This window comes from Ursus maritimus, unplaced genomic scaffold (assembly GCF_017311325.1).
Source record: "Ursus maritimus isolate PB19 unplaced genomic scaffold, ASM1731132v1 scaffold_1, whole genome shotgun sequence".
In the NCBI taxonomy this organism is placed as follows: Eukaryota; Metazoa; Chordata; class Mammalia; order Carnivora; family Ursidae; genus Ursus; species Ursus maritimus.
Window position 1 is genome coordinate 1452740 of NW_024423343.1, and position 16803 is coordinate 1469542.

The 16803-nt window shown below is 63.4% G+C and overlaps 1 protein-coding gene across 1 annotated transcript; it reads right to left on the reverse strand.

Moving 5' to 3' along the window:
- Positions 1-6845: 6845 nt before the first annotated feature.
- Positions 6846-16538, reverse strand: RNPEPL1 (arginyl aminopeptidase like 1). Its single transcript, XM_040638312.1, has 11 exons — positions 16011-16538; positions 12551-12691; positions 11992-12143; positions 11337-11453; positions 10910-11145; positions 10594-10707; positions 10119-10231; positions 9734-9842; positions 8532-8762; positions 8311-8453; positions 6846-7847 (listed from the first exon to the last, which is right to left on the reverse strand). The coding sequence occupies exons 1-11, from the start codon at positions 16536-16538 to the stop codon at positions 7560-7562; spliced, it is 2172 nt and encodes a 723-aa protein (XP_040494246.1). The 3' UTR covers positions 6846-7559.
- Positions 16539-16803: the final 265 nt, after the last annotated feature.

Sequence of the window (16803 nt, forward strand, 5' to 3'; positions counted from 1 at the left end):
CCTCTGAGAGTGTCACACTGTGTGAGCCCCACCCACCAGGCTGTTTTGGGGGCCTAGGGTACTCTTGAGGTTCTAGAAAACGACTGGGTAGCTCAACATCTGTCTCTGGATTGCTAGGACTTCATGACCTTTCAGCATTCCTATGGTGGTAGCTCCCCCCGAAGATGCTGATGACTCCTTGGGAGGCTGGAGGCTGCACTGTAGCTGAAGGGAATCCGGAAAGGCCTGGGCTCTGCTTCACGTCAGGGTCCTGAAGGAGTGAGAGACAGGTTTCCTACCTGCCCTGGAATGCTGGACTCTTCTCTCCAGGTAGCACACTGGGGTGGTTAGCAGCAGAAACTGAAGCAGCTCAGGATCTGGACTCTAAGTAGGGGCCTTTGCTGTGCCACTCACCCAGGCTTCCAAGGTCTGGAGACCAGGCTGCTTCCTGCGGACATGTACCACGCACATCTGAACATTTCCTTCCCTGAGCCTATGGGTGTGAGCGGGTTCAATGGAATCTGAGCCCTGCCTGCCCCCCTCCAGCCGCCCAGGTTATCACGACTCTGGAGTTTTTGTGCTCTGTGACTTAGCTCACACTTGTGCCTGGATGACCCCCTGTTGTTTGTCAAGGGATGTTCTCTGACTTCGCACCTGGGGCTGGGGCTTGTCTGTTCCGAACCCCCACAGCTCCTCCCTGTTTAGTGGGTAGTAACCAGGCCTTGCATTCTCATGGGGACACAGAGGTTAGAAACTAGTGTCCTGGGGCGCCTGGGTGGCACAGCGGTTGAGCGTCTGCCTTCGGCTCAGGGCGTGATCCCGGCGTTATGGGATCGAGCCCCACGTCAGGCTCCTCCGCTGTGAGCCTGCTTCTTCCTCTCCCACTCCCCCTGCTTGTGTTCCCTCTCTCGCTGGCTGTCTCTATCTCTTTCAAATAAATAAATAAAATCTTAAAAAAAAAAAAAAAGAAACTAGTGTCCTGCCCACACGTCACCCAGAGTGGGGGAGGGGAGAGTGGAGGTGGCCCAGGTGAAGGGACAGGCAGCAAGAGCTGGACCGTGGCTGCAGCCCTGGGTGGCAGACTGCCATGTTCCATGAGGATCCAGCACGTAGCTGGCCCTGCCTCACCAGCAAGAAGCTGATTTAGTTGGGGCAGCTGAAGTCATCTGGGGAGTCTGGACCTCTCCCTAGCCTGGGGTCAGAAGTTGTAGAGGAGCGTGTGCCCAAGCTCAGAGCAACGGGACACGGAACCATCCTCTGCGGGGCTGTGGGGGCGTTTCCCGCAGTCTACCCAGGGCATGTGATGGCCTCTCTCGTAGCCAGTCTTGGCTGCCGGCGTGTGGAGGTGTGGTAATGGAAACTGCTGCAGTCAGCTTGTGACCACAGAGGGGGCAAGCCAGAAGACAAAAGCCCGCACGCAGACACTCCAGAGCAGGACGATGAAGAGCCTGATGACGCCCCGAGCCCCTGAACTTGTTGGTCCTGGGATCGTCCACCTTGGGATTTCTGGTCATGGATTATGAATAGTTTTACAGTTTGAGGAAGTTTTGAGTCGAATCCTTTATTTGAGCACTATAGACGTCCTGAGAGACCTGTATTCATTGTCTACCACTGTGTATCAAGTTACCCCAAAACTTAGGAAGACCTTATGAATTTGCAGTTTCTGTGGGTTAGGGATGTGGCAGCAGGTGGGTGGTTCTGGCTGAGGGTCTCGGGATGGTGGTCACAGTGTTGGCCAGAACTAAGTCAGCTGGAGATTGGCTGGGCCAGGGGCCTCAGCTCCTTGTCACGTGGACCTTTGTGAAGCTGCTTCAGTGTTCTCACCACGTGGCGGCTGGTTTCTCCCAGAGCAAGCGATGGGAGGGAAAGGGAAAGTGCAAGCTGCAGGGTGTTTTGGTTTTGGTTTTTAACATTTTATTTATTTGAGAGCAAGAACACAAGCAGGAGGAGCAGCAGAGGCAGAGGGAGAAGTAGACTCCCCACTGAGCAGAGAGCCTGATATGGGACTTGATCCCAGGACCTGAGCTGAAGGCAGCCGCTTACCAACTGAGCCACCCAGGTGCCCCTGCGGGGTGTTTTATGACCCACCATGGATGTCCTCCATCGTTTCTGCCACATTCCCTTCACTGAGAGCAAATTCCCAAAGTGCAGCCCACACTCAAGGGAGGGAGCATCAGAGAAGCTGTGGACACGTGTTAAGGACCCCATGGGTCCCGAGGGGTGGGCTGGGAGTGTGGCAAGTGCAGGGACCGGATGAGCAGTGTGGGAGCCTGGGGAGGGGGTGGGGGGGCGGGGCAGCCCAGGGCTCTCACTTTAAGGGATCACGCACTGTGCGGTGGGCTCAGAAAGGTCTTTGAGGCTAGGGTGGGAGAGTGAGCCCAGGGGCCCAGGTTTTGAACCAGCGAAGGAGAAAGATTTAGTTTCTTTGAAGGTGCTTGGTGACTAGTCACGTGAGTCAGAAAGAGGGAGGGTGCCGCGGGATGGTGGCACCAAGTGAGGCAGCCTGAGGCCCTGAGGAACTGGAAGAAGGACTGGCTTTGTGCCCTGTCGGTTTAGGAAGCTCATGGGACTCCTCGCAAAAGAGCAGTCTTTGTTCAGGAACATGCCTTGACGCAGACGAGGGGCAGGCGCGCTCTCCGTCATGCTGCCAGGTCTGAATCACAGGGCAGTTTCTGGCCCGCAAAACCATGCAGGCCCTGGGTCCCACCGTCCAGGGCCTGAGAGGGGCCCAATGTCCTGGTCCTGTGGGCAACAGATACCTGTTCCTCGGGGCAAGCCCTTCTCTCTGGGAATCTCCCAGTAAGGGGAGGATGCAGGCGCGAAGCCCCCCAGCTTAGCCAGGCCCTCAGGACAGCCTCTGCCGTGCCCATCCCGGAGCTCACTGCCGTCAGAACACAAGGACGGCAGGAAACTGGGCGGCCGCCCCCGCAGGTCTGGGAGGTGGCTGGAGCAGCAGCCCAGGGGCCGGAGCCTGGACCACTCTACAGTCACCTGAGCAAGGACTCTTCTGGCTGCTCTTGGCCTCCGTGTCAAGCACAAACCCTGTGGTACAGAGGACCCCAGATGGTCGTGACAATTAAGTGAGAAAGAATGCGAAGTGCGCGGCTGGCCTTGGCCGGGGGCGGTGCTCAGTGAGGGGCAGTGGCCAGTGAGGGCCACGGTCCTGGGCCTGGGGGCCGGTCAGTGAGAACACGGGATCGTGGGGGTGGACTGGGAGTTGGGTCCTAGAAGCCTGGGTCTCCCGTTCCCCGCTGGAAGGTTTGAGCTGAAGGAAACCCCAGGCAGGGCTGGAACAGGCCGTTTCCACCTTGCTTGCACCCACCGCAAGGGCTTGAAGGGTCGAACTCATTTGAAACACGATGAGTGTTGAGTTGTGTGGTCCTTGCCCATCCCAAAGGCAGGTGTCACTGTTCCATGTTAGGATAAGGAGCCTGAGCTTCAAAGGGAGGAGGTGGGGGGCCCGGGGGAGGACACAGCCAGCGCCCAAGCCAGGCAGACCTCGTTCACTCTGCTCACTGCAACAGAGGAATGGCTTCTTTTTGGGTGGTGTTGTAGATTAATATTTTTTAGAAATAAAAATAATACAAGCTCCTAATAAAAGTTTTCCCCCCTACCTCTTGCTCCAGAGGGTCCCCGGGGTCACGTGTTCAGTGTTGTCCCGAGCACAGTGTAGATCACCTCCGCCCTTGACTCCAGTTCCCTGCTCTGGGGCCTCTGCTCTCCCAGGGTCTGGGCGGGGGCGGTTTACCGAGAGAGTGTGGGGGGTGCAGCTGACATTAGATTTCTCTTGGCAGAAGGACAGTCTGTGCTGGGTGTACGGGGTACGCGCGAGCCAGGGCCGGAAGGGCTGATGGGGAAGAGTGGTGGGGAGCAGAGGGGAGGCAATGCTAGGGAAACGAGGCTGGGGTCCAGGGGGCCAGCTGTGGAAGGAAGGGCGAGCCGAGGGCAGTGTGGGCGCCTCGATTCCTGTGAACAGTGTGGCTTAATCTGTCTCTCCATGACCACCTGGTCTTAAGGAAATTCTGCTACTTCACATTTCCTCTGTACTTACCTTCAGACTCCTTTGCTAACTCTAGAACATTCTTTGTCCCATATTCCAACCCATGAATCCTCTGCATTGTCACCTTTCTACGGAGTGTTCTTTTTGGGGGGGAGGAGGGGTCATTTTTAACCTTAGTGATGGCTCCTTAGAACAATTTCCAAGCCTCTGCCTGGTTCTTTTCTGGGTTCCCAGTGTCCTGCAAGTGCTGATCCCTGTTTTATGGTGTATTTCACACACACACACACCCCTGCCGGGTGTGGCTGAGATTTTCCTTCTACGTGCTGTGAAGTCCTCCTCTGACACTCCACTTGCTGTTCCCACGGGTGTAAGTTTAGTCTGGTGGGTGCTGACCCTCTCCCGGGAGTGCCCAGCCCAGCGTTATCAGATCTGAAGTTCCGCCCTAGGCACCTGGCCTTAGGGGAGGGACCTACCCCCAGTGAGTCCCTGAGAGGGTGGGAAGCACTCCTGGGACAGGCTGGACACACAGGACACAGCCTGAGGGACCCTAGGACCAGAGAGGTTCCCGGCAGCGTGGGGCACTGCGTGCAAACCCGCGGCCTCCTTCCTACCTTCCCCGAGCGTCAGCTCTCCTCACGGCCCCACCAGAGCCCATGCTCCAGGCCACTGCTGTCCCCTTTCTGGGTGTCATGCCCCTGGCTCCCTCGATACCACTCTCCTACCTGCCCGGCTGCTCCCTTCTCTGTCCCGAAACTGCAGCTGTTTCCTAGAGTTCTGCCCTCAGCCCTGTGGGGGTCACTACTGCCACTTGCCACCCCCCTTCTGTGCACGTAGTGGGAGTGGCTGTGCAGGCCCCCCAGCGTGTGCCCTCTCCATGGCCAGTGTGAGCCCCTCGCTCATCTCTGGCAAGGTGTCTGGAATGTCCCAGATGTCCTCTCCTTCGTCAGCATGGGTGGCCCCTGAGGGACCACAGTGATGGGGACCCCACCCCACTGCCAGCCTGTAGCACGAATGAGAAACACCCCTTGTTGAAAACGTTGGTATTTCAGACGGTTTGTTGCTGGAGCGTGACTTATTCAGCCTGTGGCCGAGAAGCCGGCCCCGAGGAGGGTACCCCTCGATCAGAACACGGGACACGTGTACAGTGGCGTGGGGTGGGCGGGGCCGTGATTGGAAGCCCGAATGTTGCCAGGCTCTTGTGACCTGGTGGCGCAACATGGTCAAGGCCAGCCCTGGTGACTCACAGGGCAGACGGTGTGTGAGACGCTCATGGATCTGGCGGGAGCAGCAGCAGCGTGTGTTGGGCACGGGTGGCATCGAGCAAGAGAGTACACGGAGGAGCTGGCCCACGACAGTATTCCAGGGTTCCAAGCTGTAGGGAAGAGGAATGTCGAGAGGCCAGGAATGCAGGGCCTCACAGGGCTGGTTGCACTGTGTCTCGCCCCAGAGGGTAGCTCGGGGCCAGGACAGACCGTGACAAGGACAGTGTCAAGGATATGGGCATCACCCCCGAGTTGTGATGGCTGGGAGTCGCTTCTGCAAAGTCGGGAGAGAGCGGGCGGGCGGGGAGGGAAGCACACCTAGCAGGGTCCCGGGAAGGCGTCGTGGCCGTGGCCATGGAGCTGCGGGCAGGTCTGTGTTTTTGAGAGTTGAACTGCTAAAGAGACCAAGAGCCCAGGGCTAAAAAGCGTGTGACAAGACTTGAAAACAAGCTTCCCTCTTGCAGGGAAGAGGCTGAGAAGGCCGCTCAGCCCCACAGAGGGCTTCTTGGTTGACGCCTGATTCGGGAAGAGAATGGACCCTCCTAAGGGCAGAGCCAGGGCCCCCGAGAGCCCGGGACAGGCCCCACTCGCAGGACTGGGTCCCTTGCAGGGTGCTGGATTGCTATGGGGCAGGGGCTGCTGGGCGCCTCCTGTGTTCCCCTTTCTGCAGGGATGTTGCTGCAGTGGCCCTGTCCCTGTTCCCTGCAGGGCAGGTGACTGGCCTTCCAGTTCACAAGTTTCTGAGTTGAGTGGGCCCCACTTTGCCCTGGTGCACAGACCCACATCCATGGAGACCACCAAGATGCTGGCTGTGGGCTCCACCATGACTGTGGGGGGACCAGGCCATCTCCTGGGGGGGGGGGGCGGGGGTCTAGAGCCGTGACCTGGCGGCTGGGCGTGGCAGTGCCAGGGTGGCTGGCCCACCATTTCCAGTCCTCCCGTGTCCCGGCCCCCTGCGTACAGCGGGGCTCTGTGCCTGGGACTGGCCAGTGGCGCTGCCCTGTCAGGCTGAGCCCATGCGCGATCGTGAGCAGAACCTGGACTCAGCCTTTGGTTTCAGTGGCTGCCTCACTCCCACCGCTCATTGCTCAGGCAGTCGCCCTTCCTGGTGGACACCCCCGTGGAGTCCCGGCCTCATTCCCCCTCTGGCCGCACCTGGACCTGTAGCTTCTGCCGCACCTGTGCTAGTGGGTGTCTGCAGCCCCTCGCCCTTGCTCATCCCAGACCAAACTCACCCCCACCACGCACCCCTGCCTTTACTTCGGGCTGGGATGGGGGCCACCACTGAGAAAGGCCCAGAGCGAGGGTGGTGACAAGTGACCTCCTTTGCTTCAGTGTTCGATGGTCAGCTGGGAGGGAGCAGAGGCCTGGCCCAGGGGCCGGAGAGGGAAGGGGTGGCCTGCTGCAGGTCCTCAGAACCCGGGGCTGCAGAGCATGATCTGGGGCCTGTGAGGGCAGAGCGAGGAGTGGCTGGAGCGCAGAGGAAGACCCTTTAGCCCCCTCAGCATCCCCCTGTCAGAGGACAGGCCATGCACAACTTCTGACCCCCACCCCAGGGGAGCCCGGTGCCCACGGAAGACGATTCGGGTGAACAGGCTGGGAGGTTGTTTGCAGAGTGGAGGTTTAATGGGACAATCATGGTGACCCTGTTGCGGCAGTCCCCCAGGTAGCCCACATTGGACTGCCGGGGCCCCCAGGCCTCTCCCAGCACGGTGGGCCTAAAAAGAGCACCAGCCCCACCTGCCCTCTTCCCTGTGGGGTGTTACAGCCACAAGACAGACTGTCCTGTCCCACTTCCCCTGGGGCCCAGGACCCCGTGTTCCCTGAGGGGCTAAGGCTTTCTGGGGATCCCTCCCCAGGGAGGTCCACCCCCTCCTCAGTGTCCCCTGACCCTACACTACAGGCATGTCTATGTCCTTGTCCTCTGCCAGGGGCCAACTGAGGCTGCCGACCCCCGGGGTGGGGTGCAGGGCTCCGCGGGGTGGAGGCACGCTGTGGGGACAGTGCAGCCCGGACGTCGTGGCGGATGTAAGGCACAGTGTGGCAGTTGCCGTGGGGACTGCGGGGCTATCACCCCGAGGGCAGTGCCCGGCGGTCAGTGTCGAGACAGGGAGGCATGGCATGTGCTGGCCGCTCCGGGCCTGCAGTGCAAGAGAGCTGGGGGGACCAGGTCCACGGGCACCGCCGGCCATGAGGAGGTCCCTGGGTGAGCCCCAGGAGGGGGCATGGTCCCCGGCGGAGCTCACGGCCAGAGCCGAGGCACAGTCAAGGCAGGCCCGGGCCACGAAGGCACAATCGTGGTGTCTGGGAGGTCAGGGCTAGGCAGACACGTTGACGTCCCTGAGAGAAATGGTGCTGCTGGGGGCCTCGTCCCCGAGCAGCAGGGCCGGCGTGTCTGCGTCCCCCTCCGAGTCCGCCCCAGCCCTGGCCTGCTCCACGCCAGGCTCGGCGCCGGGGCCCAGGCCCTGGGACAGGATCTGCTGGATGGTCCTGCGCAGGTTGGGGTGCAGTCGGCCCTGTGTCTGGTAGAACACCTCCAGGGCGAAGGACTTGAGTGTGCCGGTGCAGAGGTCCTCGTACAGCGGGATGGTGTACATGCGGGACATCTGGGGAGGTGGGCACACTGTGGGCCCGGCCCCGCCCCCGCCAGCAGGGGCTGCAGGGCCTGCGCTCACGCTGACCGAGGCCTCTCGCCCCCACACTGCTGCGGGTCCCCTGCAGAGGCCTCATCTCCAGGGAGCTTGGGCTCGGGGGCACTGACGGGGACAGGCGTGTGGAGCAGGGAGGCCTGGGACCCTCAGACGGCCCTGGGGCCAAGCCAGGCATGGGACTGCCCCCAGGCCCAGGGCCATGTAGGCCTAGACCTCCAGACTGTGCTCCCAGCTTTCCCTCCGGAGGACATGGCCTCCCTGAGGACCGATGGGGTCCAGGCTCCTCCCACCTGGTGTGTGCCCCAGGGGCAGCCCAGACCCCGCACCTCCCCCACCCCACTGTCCTGGATGCGCAGCCTGGGAGGTGGGAGTGGAGGGCTGGGTGGAGCAGTTGGGGGGGTTGTGCAGGTGGCCATACCTGGCTCTCGAGGAACCGCCGGACCCGGTGGAGGTCGGGGTAGTAGTCGTTGCGGACCACGATCTGCAGCCAGCGGATCCGGATCTCGGCGTTCATCGAGTCCAGCAGGGAGGAGTAGCACTTGGACAGGCTCATCACCACCTCTGCAGGGCCACGGGCAGGTCAGGGCTGGGCAGGCACCGCCCCCCCCCCCCAGCCACCCTGGCAGCCACGCGACCCACCCTGGGGCAGCGGGGACCCATCTAGGAGCCGGTCCAGGAAGAGCGCTGTCTGGAAGGTCCTCCACTTGGAGATGTCGATGGCACTGGCTGAGGCGGCTGCCTGGTCCAGAGGCTCCGCAGTCCACAGCTGGAAGAGGGCCTCTACCGGCCGGGTCAGGCTGGATCCCTGAGACAGGTCTGGCTCGGCCAGCGGTGGGCCCGTGGCGTTGAGCCAGCGCTCGAACTCCAGCCCTGCAGGGGAGATACCGACCTGGGGTCCCCACCCAAGCCAGGAGACCCCAAATGCTGAGGGTGTCCCTGGGTGTGACTGTCCCAGGGCCGGGGGACCCCAGGGCAGAGGCAGCTAGGGGAGGCCGGGGTCAGCTCCAGCACCTGCTACCCTGAGCCACAGGAGTGGCTTCTGTGAAGGAGAATGAGGGAGGCCGGAAGACTCAGGTTGGTGACTGAGGCACCCCTGTCCCTCCCTCCATGCCTCTCATGGGTACCAAACAGTGAGTCACTTTAAACCCAACCTCAGCGCCAGGGGGTGTGGTGGGGGGCAGTGAATGGCAGGAGTGGTGTGTGGGGGGGGGGCGGTCTGCAACATAAGGGGCTGATAAACCGACGGTCCTGCTCTAAAGCCTCGGGCTGCTCTGGGGGTAGGTGCTGCCCATTCCCCACCCCTGAAAACTCTTGGTGCACTCATTAAAACTTCCAAAGCAGAGTCACCCTGCCCAGACCCCCCAGCCACACCTCATTGCTCTCCAGCAAATATTGGCTTCTCCCTAGATGTCAGACCTCTACAGTCTCTCCTTTGGCCCCAAAGCCCTTGGATCCCCAGAGACATCATTATGGGCATTGCACAGATGGGTCAGCTGGCCTCAGGCAGCTCCAAGGCAAACCTCCCTCTGCCCAAGCAATCATGCCCCAGGCCCTTTGCACATACTGCCTAACCAGCCTGCCTGCCCTAAGTGCTACCTCCTCAGGGAAGCCAGCTGGGCCCCATCAGGATGGGAAGCACACTCTCCTCTCTGCACCCATGCTGTCCCAGCCTGAGGCTCACACCATCTGTCTAGGGTTGGCTGAAGGAGGGACGGCTGAGCCCAAGGGGCCTTTCCCTGGGCTGAAGCAGTAGAGCCCCCCCACCCATCCTCACACCCACTGCTCCCCCGGCGGGCTGAGGGCCATCTGGCCCTGGACACGTGGCAGGCAGTGGGCCTCACCTGCCCGGCAGTCCACACTTTGCTCCTTCAGCTCTGGGAAGAAGCTCAGGAAGGAGTCCAACAGGTCCTGGGCTACCACGCTGGTGAACTTGTACTTCTCCACGTAGGCCTGTGCAGGTGGGACAGGGCTCAGCAGGCCTGGGTGCTGGGCGCACCATCCCCTGCCAGAGCAGCGTAGGCTCAGACGCACCCGTGTGGCCATGTGGGCCTTGCCAAGTGGCTGAGACCAGGAGGGAGCCAGAGGGAGGAGGCGGTGTCCTGCCCTGCTGCTCCCAGGTCCCCCCAACTCCACGCCAACCTCCAGGACAGGAGGCAGCCCTGGGAAGTGGGGAGGGGCTCAGGGTGGGCGGAGGGCAGGGCAGGTCCCCGGGAGAGGGCTGCTCACTCGGAGAAAGTCGTCAAAGCGCTGGGGCTCTCCGCAGAGCTGGGACAGGTAGTACACAAAGCAGTAGCCCTTCTCGTAAGTAAACAGGTTCATCAGGTGGCTGGGATTCACTCCTGCAAGGGGACACCCTGGCTCTGGGCGGTGTCCCAACCCAAAATAGGTCTCCTGGGATGGTGTGCGGAGCAGGAAGGGCCCAGGGTCCTCACATATCCAGATGCCCTGGGAGTGCAGCGCCCGGGGAGCCTTGGCGGAAACGGAGGGCCCACGAACATGGCGGCCAGGGCTCAGAGCCCAGGAGAGGCAGTGGCAAGCTGAGGGAGCCTAGGAGAGGCCTTGCTAGGGCTGGGGGCACCTGGCCTGGCCTTGGCAGGGATCCAGCCAGAGACGCTCTAGCCAGAAGAAGCAAGGGGTGGCAGGGAGGCCCTGCAGGGTAACGTCTGTAGGGCCCGAGGTGAGGCCCGGCAGGACTGGGTACCTGGCTCCAGCTTGACCTGAAGCTTGCTCACTGGGCTGTCCTCTCCGAGGAGCTTCATCTGCCTGTGTAGGGCATCCAGGCGGAAGGCCGTCTCCAGACAGGTGAAGGCAGCCCCTGGACAGGGGGACAGTGGAGGCAGGAGGGGGCGAGGGCAGGTTTGAGGCTGCTGTCCCAGCTGCTCCCCGCCCTGAGCCCTGTGGAGCTGACCCAATGCCACTCTGCTGGACACACACATGGTGGGGGACCACACCCTGGGGGACAGGCTGGGCTCTCAGCCCCTTGGTGGCACCAGCCTCCTGCTGGCCGCGGGCAGTACCGTAGGTCTCGGTGGTGATACGGCGCTGGGCATAGGTGGCCAGGCCCTCGCTCAACCACATCTCCTCCCATGTGGCATTGGTGACCGCATTGCCGAACCAGCTGTGGGCCACCTCGTGGATGACATCGATGACCAGGAACTCATCACTCTCCAGGATGGAGGAGATGATGAAGGTGAGGCAGGGATTCTCCATGGCCACGATGGGGAAGGAGGGGGGCAGGAAGACGATGTCGTACCTGGCCAGGGAGGAGGGCAGGCAGATGAGCCGAAGGGCTGTGGGCCTGGGTGGTGAGCGGCACTTCCTCCCCAGAAGGTCAGACTCAGGGCCCTTTGTGTAGGCCCCCCGTTTACTCCTCGGGAGGGCGGGACTTGCCCCCTGCCCCCACCCCCTGTAGCCGGCCCGGCTCCCAGGTGCTCCGGGACATACCTGCCCCACATGTATGGCCCATACAGCCGCTCAGCCGCACTCAGCCACTGCTCCACCGCGCCCGACAGCTTGCTGGTAGCCGTGGGCAGGAGGCACGGCTCGGCCCACACCCGGCTCCTATCACAGGGCGGAGAGGGTGGGCAGAGGCTGACCAGCCCCCACCCTGCTCACGCACCAGGCCTTCCCTCTCCTTCTGGGCCCAAAGACCACCCACACCTCAAAAAACGCCCAGCCCGCTGCCCGCCGCCCCACCTCATTTGAGGGCTAACAAGGAGGCCGTCCCCACCGCAACGGCCAAGCCACATGCTGAGGGGTGGCTGGGTTCCTTTTGCCACGGAGTTGAAAAAACCCACCCAAGCTTGAGGGTGCACCCGGCTGGGGTGTGGCCCCGGCAGGATGGGCTTGAGGAGGGCACTAAGGAGGCCGAGAGCCCCAGCTTCTGGTCTGGGGGTGGGTGGGCTGAGAGGAGCCTGGCAGGGCTGGCCTCTGGCTGAGGCAATAAAAGGCGGGGGGCAGGGCTGGTCTCCACGCTGCGGGATCCCCAGCGGGGCGGCCACAGATGTAGGCCCCATGCCCAGCCCAGGGCGGGACTTCCCCGAAGCCTGGGCCCCCAGCAGCAGCCGCTGCTGTGGGAAGCAAGCGGCAGTGGCCCTACCTAGGCCCGATGTCTGCCGGCTGCAGGTCCCCGGCCACCAGGGCCACGAGGTAGGCGGGCACAGGGTGCTCCATGTGGAAGCGGTAGACGCCCTCCTCCTCCACGTACGTGCTCTGCGTGGCGCTCATCAGCACCTGCACCCCCGACGGGGCCTGCGTGCGAGAAGGCCCCACCCATCAGGGCACCCCATGTCCTTGATGGGGAACCCCATGCTCTGATGGAAAACCCTACAACCCAGGTCAGGGAACCCCATATCATGGTAAGGAACCCCACATCCCCCAACAGGGCACCCCATGTCCAGGAAGGGAAATCCCGTGCCCCCTGTCTCCAATGGCAACGCCACACTCTGGGTCAGGAAACCCCATATCCACGGTAGGGAGCCCCACATCCCTGATGGGGAGCCCCACGACCTGGGCCCGGGAGCCACATCCCTGTCAGGGTACCTCTCATCACAAAGAGCCCCCACGCTCTGTTGGGAACCCCTACCAGGCTGCCCCCCCACCCCGGGGCTCCTTCCTGGAGGGTGGCAAGGAGGCAGGCCAGGCTGGGGGACACGGACCTTGACAACGGCCGAGTAGGTGCACTTGACTGCCGGCGTGTCGAAGCAGGGGAAGAAGGAGCGGTTGCACACTGAGTGGCCTTGGGTGAAGACGAAGGGCTTGGCATTGCCGTAGGTCAGCTCGGGGTCCAGCCACCAGATCTGCAGGTGGGGGGGGCAGGGCATCAGCCAGTGCCACCCTCCCCACCACAGCGAGGCACGAGGGGGCCTGTTCCACAGAAAGCGGCATGTGGGTATGCGAGGACACCCCTGCCAACCGTGCCCTGGTTCCTGGAAGCTGGGCAGGTTTCCTGGAAAGAGCAGGGCCTTAGGAGCAGCCCCAAACCTGTGGTCCTGCTCAGGCTTCTTGGCCCAGCGCCTCTGGGGGCTGGCAGCTGGAGAGGAAGACGGTGAGGGCCCGGGAGGAGATGGCCTGATGGGGCTCCTCCAGGGCCAACAGCTGTTCCTGGTCACCCAACCCTCATGCAGGCAGGGCACCTGACCCAGAGCTTGGGCAGCAGGAGGTCAGGCACCCAGGAGCCAGCTCAGGGGGTCCCCCGGCCCCAGCCGCTCATCCCAGCTTCTGATGGGAAACTGAAGCACCATCTAAAACCCAAGTCCAAATTCTCACAGGCCGGCAGTGAGGAAAGGGAGCCAGAACGTGAAAATGGCAGAAACCAGAGCTTCCTGATGACTCCACACACCGGAAGGGAGCTCCTGAGCCCAGGGCCACCCCCAAGAATGGGACCAGGCACCTGGAGAACCCAGGCCAGGCAGGACAGGAATGGGCATGACGAGGGCCGCTGGGGCGCATGCACGGCCCCCTGAACCCGCCCCATGCTCCCCTCTGCCGGCACGTGATCGCTGGAGCAAACTGGATTGTTCCTGGTCCACTTCCGTGACCAAGCACACAGGGGTCCTCCCAGGGCCATTAAGAAAGGACCCCCTCACACACACAGCCTCTACAAGTGATGGGCCTGTGGAACCCACAGCTGCTGGCCACCACGGCTGCTGGCCACCGGCGGTGTTTCATGCTGAGATCGCAGGAGCGATGGACTGCCAGACCCAGGAGGGGCTGCCCCTCCCACAGACCAGGGACCAAGTGGACTCCCAGACCTGGCAGGTCTACCTGTCCGGTTCTGGCCAGACTCCTGGCCAATGTTCACCGGCTTCTTTAAAACTTCCTTTTGGCTGCTGTCTCTGTGTCTTGCTGTGTCTCTGTCCTCTCACCAGGGGAAGCATGCAGTGGTCTGTTCTTTTTCTACAGACCCCCCAGCCTGCCTCAGGTGTGCGGAAGGCCTGTCTGGGGAGCCTGTTCAAAACCGCAGCCTCTCGGGCCCCACCCGAGAACTGCCAGGGGCCGGGACCCAGGAATCTGCATTAAGGAGACTCTGCAGCAGATCCTGCTACAGGTGGTCCTTGGGCCCCGCAGTCCCCCAGACTCCCTTCAACCTCGATCTCCCCTCTCACACCTGCTCCACCACCGCAGCCTCACCCCCAATTGACTCCTCCCTTCCCTGGGGCCCTCCTCAGGCTGCACCCAGCTCAGGGCTCCTGTTCCCGCCATCCATGTCCACGTCTCAGCCCAGCCAGAGATGGCCCATCCAGCACTGGGCTCCCCTGAGCCTGGCAGAGACCAACGGGGTCCACAGTCCTCCCTGGGAGTGGGGGGCTGGGGCAGACCCCCAGGCAGGCAGGGCCCTGCCCTGGAGGTGAGCCCCCAAATCCTTTCAGGGTACAGGGGCAGAGGTGCAGCTGCTGAGGGGCTGGTGAAGGAGTGGGCTCCAGATGCCAGACGCCACAGTGCAGGAGGAAGCCGTTCATGCTGGGGTGGGGGTAGGAGGATTCAGGAACGGGATGCAAGGGACAAACTGGCTCTGGAGCTGTGGGGCCCCACTCCCAGGAAGCTGCATCCTCACCTGGCACAAGGACAGGTTTAGGGATCCAGGCCTGAGTCCCAGAACAAGCCAGGAAGAGGAGGGGACTCCGTGCACAGGCCCTGAGCCCTGTGGTGTTCCCGCATGATGATGGGTGCCCGGGGTCAGACGCCAAACCCTCTGTCCTCTGCAAGTGATCCAGTTGCAGGCCAGGACCCTGTCCCCTTGTCCACAGGGTGCACCATCTGTGGGGACCACGACGCCCCTCCCTGCTCAGCCACCCAAGCCATAGAAAATCCAGGGACGACGGCTGCTCTTGCTGGCCTGACCCAATCCCCAGCAGACTGCCGAGGGTCCTGGCCCCACCACTCTGCTGGTCATGGTCTTGAGTGGACCAGACACAAGGGCTCCAAGCTCACAGATCAAGGTCAGGAAGAAGCACATCTCTTCGTTCTTGCTGCCACACTGGGAGGCATATCTGCCACCTGTCAGAGCCCTAGATGACCTGAGCAGGCAGCAGGGGCCGACCCAGGAGGCCAGCAGCTAGCACACTCCTGGGGGCTCAGGGTAGGCAGTGACATGGTGGGGCCTGCTTAGGGTTCCTTGGAATCATGCAGGAAGCCCACAGGTGTGTCTGGTCTGGGCTCTTCCCATCCAGATGGCACCTTGATGGCTCCTGGCCTGATGCCACCACACCACCTGTCCCTTTACACACTACAGACAGTGACAGATGGAACCCCCCAGGGCCTCCCAGAGCTGCGTGCATGCTGTGTACATGGATGGAGAGCAGTGTCATGTGGGTGCTGTCCACACGGGAAGCCAGGGAACCCCCATGGTGCAGAAGTGAAAGGCCCTGTTCCATCCTGAAAGCCTCACCGTGGTGGAGGGGGTGCTGCAGGCACCGTGCCGGACCTGAGCCACCGAGGCTTTCTGGCAGAGCCTTTGGGGCAGTGGGTGTTCCATGCCCAAAGCCCTGCAGAGCCTACGTGCTTGTCTGCGGGGGCACCCAGCTGCAGCCCCCGCCAATCCTCACCCAGAAGGCCCAAGGCACGGAGCCAACCCAGCCCTTTCTGGGTCTGGCAGCTCTGTCCCTCACGCCACTTATAGAGAACAGATCAGCTGCCCCCAAGTCCTCTGAAGACCTAGGTCACACTGAGGCCCTTCCACATCTGACACCACCCATTGGCCTGCCCCAGTGCCAGGCTCCGGCAGATGTATGGACTGGCTTGTACCCACCGGAAGCTGTCCTCCTCCCCAGGCTGGGACAACCCTTGCACAACTGAAGGGAGAGGCCTCCATTGGTGGTATGCTGTCCCCTGCCCCCACCACCCACTGGCCAGCACCAGGACTCTCACTGTGTCCAAGGCTCCTAAAAACTTCCCGGGCATCCGCTGGAAATCGCTGAGAGCACCTGAACAGGACTCCAAGGCCAAGTGGAGGAGTGCCAGGCCAGAGGCCACGGACTCCCCAGGGCCAGCCTGGTCCCGCCCTCTGTGCAGGTGCCCCAGGCGCAGAGCCCAGGTTACGGCCCCCTCACCGGGCAGCGCGGGGAGAGGCTGCCCGGAGACCGCCCTGAGACCAGCCCACAGCCCCGGCGGACTCACGGCCGGGGCGTCGGTCGAGGTGTAGCGCAGGATGACTTGGAAGGGCTGGTGCGCCTGCAGCTCGGGCGGCAGCGTGACGGTGAGCGAGGAGCCGTAGTCGGTGAACGGGTCCACCCTGAAGGCCAGCGGGCAGCAGGCGGGCTCCGCGCCGGGCGCGTCGGGGAAGGCGGGCAGCGGGGGTGGCGGCGCGGGCCCGGGCTCGGCGGCCGCGAACGCGAAGGCGCAGGGCTGCTCGGTGGCGGCGGCGGGGGCGCGGCGGAAGGCGGCCGAGTGCAGGCGCAGGGCCGGGTGCGCGTCGAGCACGAGCGCGCGGGGCGCGGGCCGCAGCGCGCACAGCTCGAGCACCAGGCAGCCGGCCAGCTCGCGCGCCTCGGGCCGCAGCTCCAGGCCCAGCTGCAGGTGGCGGAGGCGGAAGAGCTGCGCGCTGGAGGCCGAGGCCACGTCCAGGGCGGGCGGCGGCTCGGGCGGCGGGCGGGCGGGCGCGGCCTCGGCGCCGGGCCCCTTGCAGCAGCAGCACTGCGCCGCCATGGCCGCCCGCGCTAGGTGAAATCCATGGGCCGCGGCCGCGCGGGGCCGCGGGGAGCGGGCGAGGGGCGCCGGGCGGCGGCGCCGGGGCGCGGGCACAACAGGAAGTCGCGCCGGGAGCCGCCCGGCCCGGCCCCGTGCCGTGCACCGCCCCGCTCGGTCTCCGCTCGGCCGCCGCCGGGGGCGCTGTGCGCCGGGCCGGGCCGGGGAGCCCGGGACGCAGTGCGCACGGGACCGGGGTGGGGGCGGGCGAGGGAGCCGCGCGCGG